Below are 14,885 nucleotides of genomic sequence, written 5' to 3'. Positions count from 1 at the left end.
GTGTACATCTATCAAACTGCAGGAAGACACACTGATGCCATAGTGCTAACCACGGTCTGAGACATGGTTTAGAGCATGATCTGAAACAGAACGGTAGATAGAAGAGATGCGGCATTTCCTGGGTTTATGTTAGGTAAATATTGTGATTTTTTTTCCTTGTACTTGGTGGGTTTTGGTTGTGGGTTATTTTTTTTTCACAAATTGTTGTGTTTAAAATGTTTAAAACCAAGAGGTGGGAGAGGAAAAAAAATCCCAAATTCTACAGTCTGAGGGAAAATTGATTAGGCTCACACGCGAAACTGTTCCCTTTCCCCCATGTCAGTGCAGAGCTGCTTGGGAGAGCAGGCTTTTCTGGTGGACACTGGGCCTGCCCTGTGCCATGCCACAGACTGCTCTGCTGCGGGCAAGCTATAGGGTCTCTTCTGTATGCCCTCATGAGTTGTGGGACCACCAGAAAGCCATGCAGGCAGAGCAGGTACTGTCGTCACTCTTCATTACTGTAGGGACCTGGGCAGAGTGTGCGTGACTTGGCATGGGGCAGGACGTACACAAGCACGTTAAGAGGCTGGATGCCAGTACTGCTCCTGAACCCACCAGTGTGAGTCTGCTCCGCGCTGCTGTCTGAGAACACCACATCTGGCTGCATTCCTGATTACAAGGGGACCTGGGAACTTCTAATGCATGGTTGTAAACTTGTTGTAGGGAAGTGGAGAGTGCATCTTTGCTGATTTTTCCAGTATTTGCATCATCACTGGGATGTAGGAACTTTACTGCTGCCCTTATTGCGTGATATAAGTCTCCTCTGAGGATGTCCCAGTGTCAGTGATCCTGCTAATTTGAAACCCCATCAGTTTACAGTAAAGACGAACCCCCAGACTCCAGTTAGCTGTTCATGAGCACAGGGGCAGAGGTGGACCTGAAGGGGCTGGTTTCTACCTCTGCCAAATATGAGCAGGTAGATCTTTTTCTCTCCTGACTCTATATTCTAACTTCGGCCTCTGTGCAAAGCAGGGATATTTATTGCCTTCCAAATACATGTTGTTACCCAAAGTAGTTACTAGCCGAATTGAATTTAAATGCAGTCAAGTTTTATGGAGAGACAAAGTGTTAAAGAGGTGAAATGCGCAGACTTTGTGGGGAACGCATGCTCAGATATATATACTGCCATGCACATTCCTGGACAATTGACTGACAAGTCAAAAGAGAGTCAGGAGTGAAGATCTGAGCCAAAGCAAGTGGGAAAAAATGGTTCACCGTCCAAGGACAGGCAGTGTGTCTTCTGAGAAAGTGAGGAACACAGGCAGAGATCAGAGCTTGCTGCAGGTAAAGGAAGTCCTTTTGACTCAGATTCGGCCAGCTCCAGTGTAGCTCTGCTCACTCACAGTCTTGGTAGCTTTTTAAAATGGGGGTGGCTGCCTCAGCTCAGGGCATGGTTCCTGCTCATAGTGGAGTGAGCCTAGCAGAGGGCCACCAAGATGATTAGGAACCAGAAACGTATGACATGAGGAGAGGCTGAGAGAGCTGGGTTTGTTCTGCCTTGAAAAGAGAAGGATTGGGGTGGGATCTTATTTCTTCCTTGAACTACCTGATGAAAGGACCATGCCAGACTCTTCTCAGAGGTGCACAGTGAAAGGATGAGATGTGACAGACACAAGCTGCATGAAAGGAAAATTAGACACGGGAATTAGATATAAGCAAAAACTTTTTCACCATGAAGAGCCTCAAACACTAGGACAGGGTTCCAAAGAGGTTGTGGGATCTCCATCCTTGGAGATACTCAGAACTCAGCTGGACAGGGCCTGGAGCAGCCAACTCTTAAGTTGGTCCCGCTTCGAGGGGTGGTTGGAGCAGAGACCTCCAGAGATTCCTTACACCTTTGTTATTCTCCAATTTTGAGATACAGGCTAAGCCTCTCCACTCCTGATCTTCTGGCATCTTCCCACAGTTCCTCCCCATTGGTACAGCAGAGCAGAAAAAGTTCTTCTCCAGCCTTTGGGGAATAGTCCTAGAACAGCTGTGTGCTGTAGTACAAAAGACACATGATGACTGGCAAGAGAGGACACAAGCTTCTCTAGTGAGGGGTTCAAACTGCGAACACCTGGTTCAGCAGGGTGTCGGCTTGCAGCTAGCTGCTGATCACATTAACTCAACAGTGAAGACAGTCTCAGACTTTGATGCCCTAGGGCAGTCTTCCTTGTTAACAGCTTCAGGTGATGATAGTAATGAAGGTAAGAAAATATGTGTTAAAATAATGTTTGACCCAAGAGACATTTCAGCAAAGTTTCTTTTGGTTGGGTTTGTAGGTAACTTCTGTCCTCCATATTTTTTGGCATATTTATGCTCTTTGGATTTTCTCCATGGTGCATTTACAGTGGCAAAATGACCACAGTCTCAAGCTGCTTTAAGGAATGCATTCTGGCAGTTTTGGGGTACTGCATGCAACAGGTTAAGCAGTCCAAGTCTCCAAAGGCAGGTAGAAGCCAAGCAATCACTGTTGTGCTTAGGGTGCATGTCAATGTAGGGAAATAGAAAATACATGGGGAAAATGAAATGACAGACAGAAAGGCAGTCCATTTGCGAAATACTACAAGGAATTTGTACACCCAGAGGTGGAAATACACGGAGGCTAGAAAGGTATCTACAGCACAACTCAATGACAGCAAAGGGGGACCAGAGCAGAAGAAGGAAAGAACCATTATTTTTATTACAGCAGCATCATGCTGTCCAGCTCCGTGTCATACCTTATCGCTTAGTGCAATCACATCTCAGAATAACTTCTGATGTCTTGCAAGGGAAAGAGCTGTTGAGGAAAGAGGAGTTGCTGGAGACGAGGCTGCTGGTGGGACAGACTGCAGAGCATGGAAACCATATCTCTGGCCTATATAGGATGTGCACTTCAGGACTGGATTCAGTTCTCCTTGACCAGAAGGCAGATGAGATGACACAAGTTCCTAAGGGCTGAGAGGAGATTTGAAGGTTTACATATGCAAAGAGAAACCAGCGATCCTCCAACTGTACCATCAACCACAGCATATAGAAGATAGGGTGAAGTGGGGCAGCAGGTGAACTGCTGTTGGGGATGGGGTACTCTTTCCAGTGGGAGACTCAGCACAAGGCAAGGTGTTGGTCAGGGCTTCTTTATCAGGTCCCAGTCCCACTAGGGAAGCACGTCTGTTTGATCAGGACTCCAGGGAGAGCACTGCAGGTGTATTTCTTGGGAAAAACAAGTCCAGCCAATAGGCAGAATCCAATCTTAGGCTGCTGAATGGACTGATTTCCAAGAAATGCCTGAGGGAGGAAGCCAGGTGGGTCATTTCCTGTGCAAAGGGTGGTAAGTCCTTCTAACCAGTCCAAGTTCCGTATCTGTCATCCTGATACAAAAAGGTAGAGTGCGTCGGTGAAAGCCCAAATCAGGCTAATACAGGGCCGTCTTCAGGGCCAGGCTTCAGCTTTAATGAAAGAAGAGAAGCAGCTTTGGACTCCAGAGGCATTGCCAAAACTAGCCTGTGTTTTAATTTATAAGATGTAAAAAGAAATAGTAAATGGGTAACAGCTTATCACCATGCATAACAGCTTGATGCTGCCCACCGATCTATTTGAAATGTCCCTGTTATACATGAGCATAAAGATCTTACATTTTTCAGGCATACTAATAGGGCGGTTGCTCTGCACAGAATGACATGCAGATTTTCAGCACAATTTGAAATTGTGTCATTGGACTGAAAAGCTATTGAGGGCCTTCCCCCCCCCACCCCGAGACAAAAAGATCTGTTCCCAAAGCCAGGTGAATGTGCTAGCTGTTGGCAGCTCTGTAGCCCACATAGTTAAATGTGTGCTTGTTTACTCATGTAGCCTAAATATCCTCTGATGCTGTCAAATGCCACTTGAAAACACAGATGTTTGGAGCCCTTCTGTTCATGATTAGGACTTTTCAAGGGTAATATGTGATGCATTATTGACTGGTTGAGTTTATGGAGAGGCTTTCGTTTTCCAGCCCTCTTAATAGAAGGGTGACCTAAATGGTTTTTTTAAAATCCATTTTGCAGAGTGGTGCTGCTGTGGTTTTCATTTACAGCCAATTGTTAATTATGCCAAACTTTGATGGGCATTTCCTATTTATTCAGTCCTTTTTTCCTTGTTTGGTCAAGAGTGTGCATGTGTGTGCAAGCTGCTGCTTTTCTGTTAGTATTATTTTGCCTGCTCCTGGCACCTTACTGGCAGTCTCTCCACCACAGACTGCTGCTTGAGAAACACTGCCTCCACCAACTGTCTTGTCCTCCCATTGCTTTTAACAGTTGGACACCCCAGAATCTAATAATGATACTTTATATGTCAGCTTTCATGACTTGCTTGCTGATCATTTTAGTGAAAGCAGAAGCCTGTAGAAGACAGAATTAGGAGTTGCTGGAGGGACGTGGGAGCAGAAGGGAGGGACGAATAGCACAGCAGGGGAACACAGGAGTGCTACAAGGGTTATTGTATTGTCATACAAGGGTTATGCCCCAGGGACAATGTGGGATGGTACTGGAGAGTGATCAGGAAATTTATCTAGCCCAGAGGCATCCCTTGAGTTCACTGTGGCCTGGGCATAAAAGAGAGTTGCTGAATGGTTCTGGTAAGGAAGGAGTAAATATGTAAATACATAAATACTGAAATAAATATATAAGTACTGAAGAAGATTGGGAAACATTAAAAAATCCTGAGGAATTGCTTGCAAACAGCTCTTTTACGTCCAGGTTAAAGACTGCTAACAAAAGAACTCCTTCGGCACATTTTTTTGCCTTCATTGATATGTATCTGTGAATCTCTCCTTTCTAGAAAGGCTTGTACGAATCAAATGATCAAGTGATCACTGCTGAGGCATATATTTTGGAAGTGTGATGGACTAGTGCTTTCCACTGATGCTTCCCACTGCTGTTGATCCTGATGTCTTCTGTGTCAATGCTATGTCTGAATACTAACTCTTTTCTTTTGTCACATGTGTCTTCTTGCAGGCATATATGCTGAAGTCATTTGAAATGAATGGACTGCCCAAGGCGGTGCCTTTAAGTTTGCCTTATCAAGACTTCAGAAAAGAACTGTCAGACTACTGGGAAAAGCCTAAGATATCCCAGAGGATAAAGAAAGTTGATTTCTCAAATGTTGTCTTGACTGCTCCTTGCAAACCTCTGGAACCTTATCTAGAAATAAATGGAAAAGAGGAGGAGGAGGAAGAAGATGAGGAAGAAGACGAGGAGGAGGAAGATGAGGAGGAGGAGGAGGAGGCAGAGGAGGAAGGGGATGAGATTGACATGCACAGTGGTTCCAGCAGTGACCTGAGTCAAAAAAGCACAGAGCGCAGCCAGGAGTGCGCACCATCCACACTCCTGGCTGATGACCAGAAGGGATCCAAGGGTCGAGCGTCCACTGCTGATGGGGACCTGGAGCTGGAGGAAGGCTCAAAAACACTAGTGCTGTTTTCACCAGGTGATCTGAAAAAGTCTCCGGTGACCACAGACTTGGCTCCAGAAGTTGATCTGGGTACTCTTGCTGCACTGACACCTCAGAGCGAGCGGCCACAGCCTATGGGTAGCCAACTGGATGTATCTGAACCAGGGACCCTGTCCTCAGTCCTTAAATCTGAACCAAAGCCTCCCATGGCAGTGGCTACAGCTTCCTCCCCCTTTACCAAAGTTGAGCGCACATTTGTTCATATTGCTGAAAAGACCCACTTAAATGTCATGTCTTCCAGCGGCCAGCTCATGAGGCATGAGGAATACTGCCCTCCGGGCCAGTTTGAGGAGGTCATTATCGAAGAAGAGCTGGAGGACAACCTGGTGCTGGTAGAGAATGGAAGCATACATTCAGGGCTAGAAGGGGCAGAGACGGAGAGCTGCGCACTTTCGGCTAATCCCATTGAAACCACCTCAGAGACAGTGGGGGAGCAGCTGGCTCTTCCCAACGGTGTAGCAAAGCCTCCCGAGGACAAGCCGGCGCCCTCCGACAAAGTGCCGCTCTCGCTGGATTTGGAAGAGCCTGGCAAGATGGTTACAAGGGAGCCCGACCTTGAGAAGTCAGCATTGGTGGCAGAACACCTTAAGCGAGCAGAGACCCTCCTCAACACACCGCAGCAGGGACCCAGGAGACCTCTGGGCTCCAGGTATAGAAGTCGGATACCCATTTTGTTCTCCGAGGAGGACACTGGCTCAGACCTTTCAACTTCACTCTCAGCCAAAGACAGGCTTTATAAGAGGGCAAAGCAACCTGACTTGGCTCGCCTAGTAATGGAGAAGAGGCAAAACCGCCTCCTTCGGCTGGCCTCAGGGGCCTCCTCCTCAGCATCCTCCAGTGACGAGAGGCGGCGGGCCTCAGAAACCCTGTCAGCCACCGGTTCTGAGGAGGACACCCACGACTCTGATGACTCCATCCCAAGGAAGGCAGGGAAGAAGGCTGCCATCCTGGGGAAAGAAGAGAGACCCATAAGCACAAAGAGCAGAATTCCTCGGCCCATCACTCCAGTGAAAACACCACTAGAGGCGGCAAAGTCTGAGAGCTCCATGGCCGTCGCGACGGCAGTGCTGTGTAGCTCCCCGCAGGATGCAGCTGTTGCCTACAGGTAAGACCAAAACGGGGAGCAATGCAAAATGTTGGCCTCATTAAGGAGACACAGCCAGGGCTTTGCTCACCTCCCACTGTTTTACCTTTCACTTGTCTTGAATGCATGATCCGTCCCTGTTTCCTACAGTCATTTCAGTTCACCAGTGTGTGAAATTCCTACCCCTCTGTCCTCTTTGGCTCAGTCTGGCCAAAGGGCCAAGCCCCTCTTCACTTGCCCTGGTTTTGAGGCCTTCTTCCCTTCCACGAGCTCTTTCATTTCGTCTGATCCTGCAAATGCAGGTCCCTCCAGTGTTGAACTCTCAGTTTTGCAGCGTGCTCAGCACAGCTGTGACTCTGCAGGGAGACCAGGCCTGGCTATTGCGATTAGAGCTGCAAGGGTGTCAGGAATCTCGGTTTGTGAATCCTGCTGATTATGTCAAAATTGACCAAAACAGTGACTTAGTTACAGATTCAAAGATGGCAAGGTTCACTCTATTACTACATGGAAGCACATAAAGGAAAATTAAATCACACTGAGTTGGAATGATTCATAAAGGGATTGTGTATATAGGGGATAAGGAGGACCCTCCCGTTGAGTCACGAGGTTTAGAATAGACCCCCTTGCTTTCTAAACTCCTTCTCAGAGAGGAGCCTAGGTGCAGCTAGGTCTAATCTTAATCTCAGACTTGGTCAATGGTTTATATGAATAAGGTTTTTATATATATGTATATATGTATATCTAGTACATAGAAGAAGTGTATAAAGGAAATTGGGTTACATGAGAGAGAGAGAGGGAGAAATTGTATGTAGGGGATACGGAAACCCTCCCGTTGAGTCATGAGGTTCAGAATAGACCCCCTTGCTTTCTAAACTCCTTCTCAGAGAGGAGTCTAGGTGTGGTTGGGCCCACTCTTAGTCTCAGACTTGGTCAATGGTTTATGAGAGTAATGCTATAAGAATAATGCAGCAGTATAAAACTCCCTTTGAAATTACATCATACATCTACAAACTACTTAAATTGATTCACACATGCATACTCACAAATATGAATGCATATATGAAAATGGTATACCTGTTAAAAATTCCCCTCGAGTTTAATGAAATACTCACGTCTAATGCCTTGGCATTTCTCAACAGGCGAGAGTAGAGCCTCGAGGAGTGAAGCATTTCAGCCCAGGCTCCGTTGTCGATCTTCGGCAATGGAGTTCTGGTGGCAGCAGACTTTCAGAGTCTGCTAGTTTCGCTGACTCTTGAGAGGTGTTTCAATCAGAGGGAGATGCTGGTGCAGCCCGCGGCAGTCCAGGAGAGCTCAAAGGGCCTCACTTAGGACTGCTGTTTATAGGATTGTGAGATGATTGACTTTAATCCCCAGTAAATTTCCATCTGAGCCACAATTTGGGTCGGCTTGTTGTTGGAATTCCAGCAACAATGATACCACTCTGTTTCAAGGCTGTCTCGGGTAGCTGTTTGTTCTCGTTCCCCTCGTTAGCCATAATATGAAGATCTTGATAAGGACAGGGCTGCTCTCTGCTTCAGCCATGTAGGAGTTTCTGGTACAATTAAGGGGCGCTTAACTAACCAACTCGCTACACAAAAGCTGCAGCCTGGAATTCCTGAGATGCGGCCGAAGAGGAGAGAAAAAAACCCAGAAAAACAGAGGGGGGGTGGGCTGCAACGTTGCCAGTTGTGATTGCCTCAGATGGCCAGCATGCAAAGAGCTGGAGAGAGGGAGGTGTACATGCATGGGCTTTGGCAGTGAGCTAGAACAGCATGGGCCACCTCCACATGGTCTGAATTCCCTACACATCCCTGTACCTTGATTTTTTTGGAGGTACCTGGCTCTCTATCAAATAAGCGCAGACATGTAAGTGGAGGTGGACCTTCTGAATTCACCAACGTTTGGCTTCTCTGCATGGCCTTGGGGCTGGAGGTCTAGCCCAGGAGCAGAGCTGCTGCTGTGGCTCTGCCACAGGTCCAGCAAATTCTGCTCTTACAGAGACATAGGGTGAAAGGAGGGGATCCCTGTGGGTTGGTTTATCTTCCAGTTACCAGTTACCATCAGAGGCCAACTGGTGCAATCCAGCTCATGCCCATGTTCCCAGATTGTATCTCCTGCCTTGAAAGAGGTTGCTGCATCCATGCTGCATGTTAAGAAGAATCCCAGATATGTGCTATTGGCCAAATCGTGCCTGCACGTTGTCCCAGAGGGTGCTGGAGGATCACGGCAAACGCTTACTAGTTAACAGCATCAAGGGTTACAGGATGGTGTTCAAACCAGTGCCCCATCTTGTTCACAGCATAGCTCCTGTCATCCTGGTGCTAGATACTCCTTGTAATTGCCCAGCAACATTCATCAAACCTGTCAGGAGCCCGGAGCCCCTTGCAGAAATTCCTCTTCATCCTCCCTCTTCTCTTCCCCTGCAGGCTTCAGGCACAGAGACCAGCTGGAAATGTCCCAAACGAGTGCCGAACAACGCAGATACAAAGTCGGCTTCCTCCTTCGCCAAGCTCCACTTCTCTTCCTCCACGGAGCAGCTCACGAAGGTCCAGCTGTGCATCCCCTCGGAGCCCTGTCCTTCCTTCAAGAAACCCCAGTGCTTCCCCCAGAAGTCAGCTGCCGCCTCGGAAGGAAAGTCCTTCTCCCTGCCGACAGCATAAGCCAGGGACTGCTCTTCAGCGAGTTCCTCCTTCCCCCCGACCTCAGCCCCCAGCTCAGGCCCTGGGTCCGACAGGAGATTCCCTGCCCTCTCCTGGTGTGGCCAAAAAACGACAAAGAGGAAAAACCCAGACTCAGGGTCCAGCAACCAAAGGAAAGCAGGTGTCCCTGGAAAGTAAGGCAGCTGCCAGATAATGATCTTCTTTTGCCAGCCCAACAGACTGGGTAACTTCTGCATATAGTATACACTTGAGATGCTGCAGCACAGCCTTCCATGCTGGACCCACGAGTGTATAGCAGTAGCTGTACTTCAATGCTTCACTCACTCTCACCCCACACCGTCACAATCAGCTCCCACGGGCCTGAGAGCCTCTGAGCCACGGAGCCTTCTTCAAGGGAGACATCCAGCCCGCAGCTCACGCTTGCTAACGCACAGCACCAAGCAGTGACCCAGGCAGCCTGCCTAGTGCCTGACCCTCCTCCCTCCCCAGGCATTCCCCTCTCTCTGTTAGCAATACCAGTTGCCAACACCGACCCTGGCTTTGGGAAGGGGAGCAGAGGTGATGAGAGCAAGGCCTGCTGGAGAGGAAGGCTCCTGTCCTGCAGGCAGCTCCCTCCTCTCTCCTTGCTGGGGAAACGCCAGCCTTGGCCACCACCATCTACCTGAGTGTTGGCTCGCCTCCTGCCACCTATGTTAGCAAGGGATTGTCACCAGCTTAGCCAAGAGGGATGGATGCATCCCTGTGCGCTAAGAGCAGGGGCAGGGTGGAGGGGGCTCTTCTTTCCAGAGATGCCTCTGCAGGTGGGAATGGGAGACAGGCAGGTCTTGCTGGATGCTCCTACCTGCTCCAGTATGTCCCGCAGAGGAGGCCATCTGGCATTGCTGCTCAGCGACGCTGCTGCTGTTTCAGCCGATGCCTGTGTGGTGGGTATTTAGATAGAAGTAGGGATGTATTGGCAGCTTGCTGGGAAATCGAGAGCGCTTGCTAATTGATGTAGAAGGGAGCACGCTGCAGCCGCTTCTGTCTCAAATACCAAACTGTGATCTGTGGAGACCACATCTCCCAACATGGGTGGTTCCTCTTGACCTGAGTGTGGTTGGTGCCACAGACCCGTAGTCCACCAAACACAGCTCCATCCTGAAGATGTGAATAGTCACTGGATGCCTTTAGCTTGGGTGCCCCTTGCACCTAAATTCCTTGTGCTTTATTGTCATGCTCTTGGTGTTTGTGAATTTTGGCACTGTGGTTGAAAGTTCCCCTACACAGCAGGGTGGGAAATTATTATCCTGTAGTATACTCAAAAGCTGCTGCTTTGCGAGGGAGAGGTTTGCGGGCACGCCGTGGGTACCTTGCGCATTTCTATCTGAGAGTACAGTGGGTTGAGTTGCAGAGGTTGGGCTTACGTCTTTCTCGGTGCTCAGCTCTTCCACACATTGCGTGAGAACTAACAATGTGAACATAATAGCAAGGGCTGTGCTCTTCAAGTAATATTATCAGAGCAGAAGCTTAGCACTCAGCTAGAACTAAATCAACCAACTTTTTAGCCCCCAGACTAATTAGGAAGGTTTGAAAATGAAAGCCAGGAGGACTGATACCTGTCTGAACTTGATGAGATCTTGAAGTAGTCACAAATTTTTCCCCGCGCCTCACAGGGGGAAACACTCCAGACCCAAATACTTTGGGTTTCACACTATTGTCATGCCTAAAAGAGGCTTTGCATGAGGCAGAACAAAAATACAGCTGCTCTGTACACCCATTCCTGCAGCTGCAACTAGCTGCACATATTTACTATTTGCAGACAACAAAGCTTGATAGAGGAATCTGGACAGTAATAACCTTGATTAATCTGAACATAGATACAAACAGTCACACTGATGGCTGTCGAGTCCGAGGAATCCTGAAGTTGTTCACATCTACAGGAACTGTTCTGGGAAGGAACATGAGAGCTGTGATGGTGTGGCTGGGAGCACAGGGTATTCCTTGGACATCCAAACAGGGAAACATCTAGAAATAGGTGACAGGAATTACCTCTTTATATGACAGTCTCAATGTTGCCAATGCTAAGAATTTATTTCATCTAGCTCAAAGTGTTTGGTGTTTTCCATTGACATTGTTCACCCTGGTAGAGTAAGAAGCACAGCTTCTAGTCTAAAAACATGCCCTCATCTTTGCAGAGAAGCATTGGGAAATCCAAGGTCAGGTTTGGTTTGATGGACTGAGCTGATGTTGCCACCAAAAGCAGTGGTCCCTCCAAGTTCCAGCTGCTTCGTTACACTGTCCCACCCCCCTTACACCGGGGCAGCTATTTGGTGAAGTGGCTGGAAATGCTGATCCAGCAAGACACCAAGCGCTCTGGTTTGCTGGTTTGGTTTTCATCTGTTTCAGTTCATCAGTCTGGCTCAGCATTAGGTCACACAACAGAAGTAGGGGAAGGAGAGGACAGAGAGTGCAACTACTTCTGGTAGCACTGTAACTTCATGTGAGTTTGAAGTGTGGGTCAAACTACAACCTAAATATGCCCTGTATGTTTAGAAACTAGAAAACAGAATAAACCCAAACAGATTCTTTCCGGAAGTATAAACCGTAATGGCACTCCTGTTAATTTGTTGGGGTACTATTCATTTTAGAGTGCTCAGATGGTAAGACTTTGTCATGAAGCCTTTACCAGATGCTCCATCCAGGTCTTAGATGCTCATGCCAAAAATGACATTGAAAGAGCTTGGAAGGAGGGCTACAGGACTATTAACAGGGTTAGCAAATCTGCTTTATCATGGGTGGCCAACAAAGCGCAATGTATTTGTTCAAGAGAAAGTTTAAAGGGGAGTTTTCCATGGCCCAGCTATACCTGTGTCAGGAAGGAAGCTCCGGGGCAGAGATCTTCCATCTGGCACACGAAAGCAGGGAAGACAGAGTAGCTGAGAATGGCAGATGAAGAAATCAAGCAGGCTTTTAGTTGTGAAGCAACTGTCCAGTAAAATCTTTCCCAGGAATGTGCGGACATTTTCTTATTAAAAGGTTTTCTGAGAAATCTAGTTGTCTTCTAAGAGGTCTTCCTACCATGACCCAACCACAAGTAGCAGGCAGGATGCTGGTGACACCAAAGTATCATCTCTCTTTGTGGTGCAGTAGATTCCTGCTCCTGCCAGACACATTCCAAAGCTGTCACATATTGGAGAGCCACCAGACAGGTCCCGCAGGTTTCAGAAAGCCGGTGAAAGATTTCCAGCACAGAAGATAACAGCCATTCCCAGTGTTGTTTGACAGGGCTGGGCTGAGGGTGCAGCTGGGTCCACAGAGATCTGGGACTGGCATGAGTTGTCTCTCCCTGTGGTTGTGCTACCAGCCTCCCTGCCCCAGCACAGCCCTGCTTCCCAGCTGTCCCTGGCACGGAGGGGAGCAGGGGAGTGCATCAATGACATGGTGCTCCCCCGGTCATTTTGGATGAGAGCGGGCTGCAACGTCAGGTGCGATGGCACCAAAAGTTGGCTGACTGCAGCGATGCTTTCTCCCCAGAGAGCCTGCTCAGGAGCTGCCGGGCACTGTCACTGAAAGATTTCTAAGGGTTGTTCCTGCAAGGCCTGACTGTCCCCATGTATCCCACAGGTTTGGGTCTCTGGACCTGCTCCCCTTCCCAGTGGCAAGCTATACTGTGATCTTGGCTGGATGTCACATTGCCTCTTTCATGCTTTTGCTGAAGTTATTTTTACAGGAGCTTCAGTGCTGGGGTCTTCCAGTCAAGTGGATATCAAGAATTTGCTAACGCAAGGTGGTCCTTAGAGCCGCATTTTGCTGGCAGAGCCGGTCACAGGGCGCTGCCTGGCCCAGGCATGCTCATAAGCCCCTCGTTAGCAGCCCACGTGCTGCAGGAGGTGATGTCTTGATCCCTCTTTCAGGTGTCAGCAGAGGGATTCGGGAAAGCCCCTGCCATGCGGATGCTGCTCTGGATCCCCTCCCTGGCTCTGATTTTCAAGATTCCACCCTTCAATTGCTCAATGGTGAGTGTGACCCCAGGGTGCTCCTGTCACTGGGGTGCTCAGTACACCCTGGTTGCAGAAGTTCCCATTCCTCTTGCGTGTCTCCCTGGAGGGATTTTCTGGCAGGCAGGTGACCAGCAGTGATGCTCTCTGCTAGTGCTGCTGTGAAAACAGCCCTGCAAAAGGGTGAACAACTCCTCTGGGTCCCCTCATCCTCTCTTCTTCCTCTACCCTGCAGAGGGGCTGGAAGGGCACCTGCCATAGTTGGAGCAAACACGGGAGATCATGTTTGGGGGCAGGAGGGGATGAGGCTTGTGATGTTAGGGAGAAGCTAGGTCGTTGAGGGATGCCAGATGGTCCAGTCAGGCATCACAGGACATGGTGGGCTGTCACATCCCAGAAAGGCAGGAGAGGCAAGACCTTGCTGTTCTCTGCCATGAAACATGGTGTGCAAGCTCTGTCAAGTCTCGAGGACACACAGGGCTGCTCAAACACTGCTACTGGTGTGTGGCTGCGTCCTTGCTTCACTGCAAAGAAGAGAAGATGGAAGAGAAGATCAAGCTGACCAGAGCAGAGGAAATGGCTAGGAAGAATACAGAAAATTGTTTGGGGTCAAGGGAGAAGAAGCAGGCTTCCCAGCACTTTCCCATGTTTGCAGGAATTTCTGGGAACAGCCTGACACTATGCGGTTCCCCATCAGTGTCTTCGCTGTGGGGTCTGTCCTGGCCAGCTGCAGATGTTTGTGCCCATGTGTGTTTTGAGGGGACTCCTGGGACAGGCTGCCACCGTGCCTGCATCTGTGCGTGCATGTGGATGGGTGGTAGGAATGGACAGGACTTGTTCAGGGGAGCGTTGTGGGGTCCTGTGTGTGTTGGCAGTGTAAGTGTCTTTGGGACTGTGTGGTATCATGAGATAAAGCAAACTGTGCTGAGAGTCTTTGCTCTGCTGTGGTCTGTGAAGGTCCTGCCTGCTTTCTTGTCTACCAGCTGAGAAGATGGCATGCTGGCTGGTAAAAATGAGTCAATGGCTGCTGTCTGGCCAGGAGACATTTGCAAAGAAACGGGGATACGGGGGGAATGCGCCAAGTGGTGAATCTGAAAGACAGTTCTCATCACTAAGCCAGTGTGATGACAGGTTATGTGAGCAGAGGGAACAAAAGGACTGATGGCACCTGTCAGCCTAATGCCGTGGAGGGGCTTGAACACATGGATGGGGCTGCTTAACTGATTTGTCTGGTTGGTAGCGCAAACACTTCTGCTTGTCTTGGTGCAAAAGGTGTTTCTGTAGCAGACCTCTCTGAGAGTCAGTTGTGCTTGGAATCAGTGAGAGGCAGGAGACTTTGCTTTCCCTTTCTAAGTAAAGAATATTATAATATATATATATTGTTATAAACATATAATATAAGTAGTGCCCATTATATGTAGTGGCTAAAGGTTGAAAAGGATCCTGCTACCTTCAAAGAAGTGCCCTGATGCTGTGTGACTTCTGATGTGTGGAGGACTGACTGCTGGGCGCGGTGGATGTGGATGGAGGAACAGGGTACCACTGTACCAAAGCGCATGTGAGCTGTGAGGCTCCACTCACCCGAGCATGAACCAGGGGCAAAACACCCCAGCTTGGATGGTTGGCAGCTGTCACGCTTGCCGTCAGAGTTGTAATAACTGGAGGACTGCCACA

At 48.8% G+C, this 14,885-nt stretch overlaps 1 protein-coding gene across 1 annotated transcript in view; it reads left to right on the top strand.

The window, feature by feature from the left end:
• The window catches only part of TTBK1 (tau tubulin kinase 1), a 98,983-nt gene extending 89,556 nt beyond the window's left edge, over positions 1-9,427 (top strand). Inside the window, exons 14-15 of the mRNA XM_075707963.1 lie at positions 4,995-6,595; positions 9,001-9,427. Coding sequence (XP_075564078.1) covers positions 4,995-6,595; positions 9,001-9,427 — 2,028 coding nt within the window. The remainder of the gene's footprint in view (positions 1-4,994; positions 6,596-9,000) is intronic.
• The last annotated feature ends 5,458 nt before the right edge of the window (positions 9,428-14,885 follow it).

Source organism: Pelecanus crispus, chromosome 3, assembly GCF_030463565.1.
Source record: "Pelecanus crispus isolate bPelCri1 chromosome 3, bPelCri1.pri, whole genome shotgun sequence".
NCBI lineage: Eukaryota > Metazoa > Chordata > Aves > Pelecaniformes > Pelecanidae > Pelecanus > Pelecanus crispus.
Note: the sequence above shows the minus strand (reverse complement) of the source record. Positions and strands in the feature narration are given on the sequence as shown.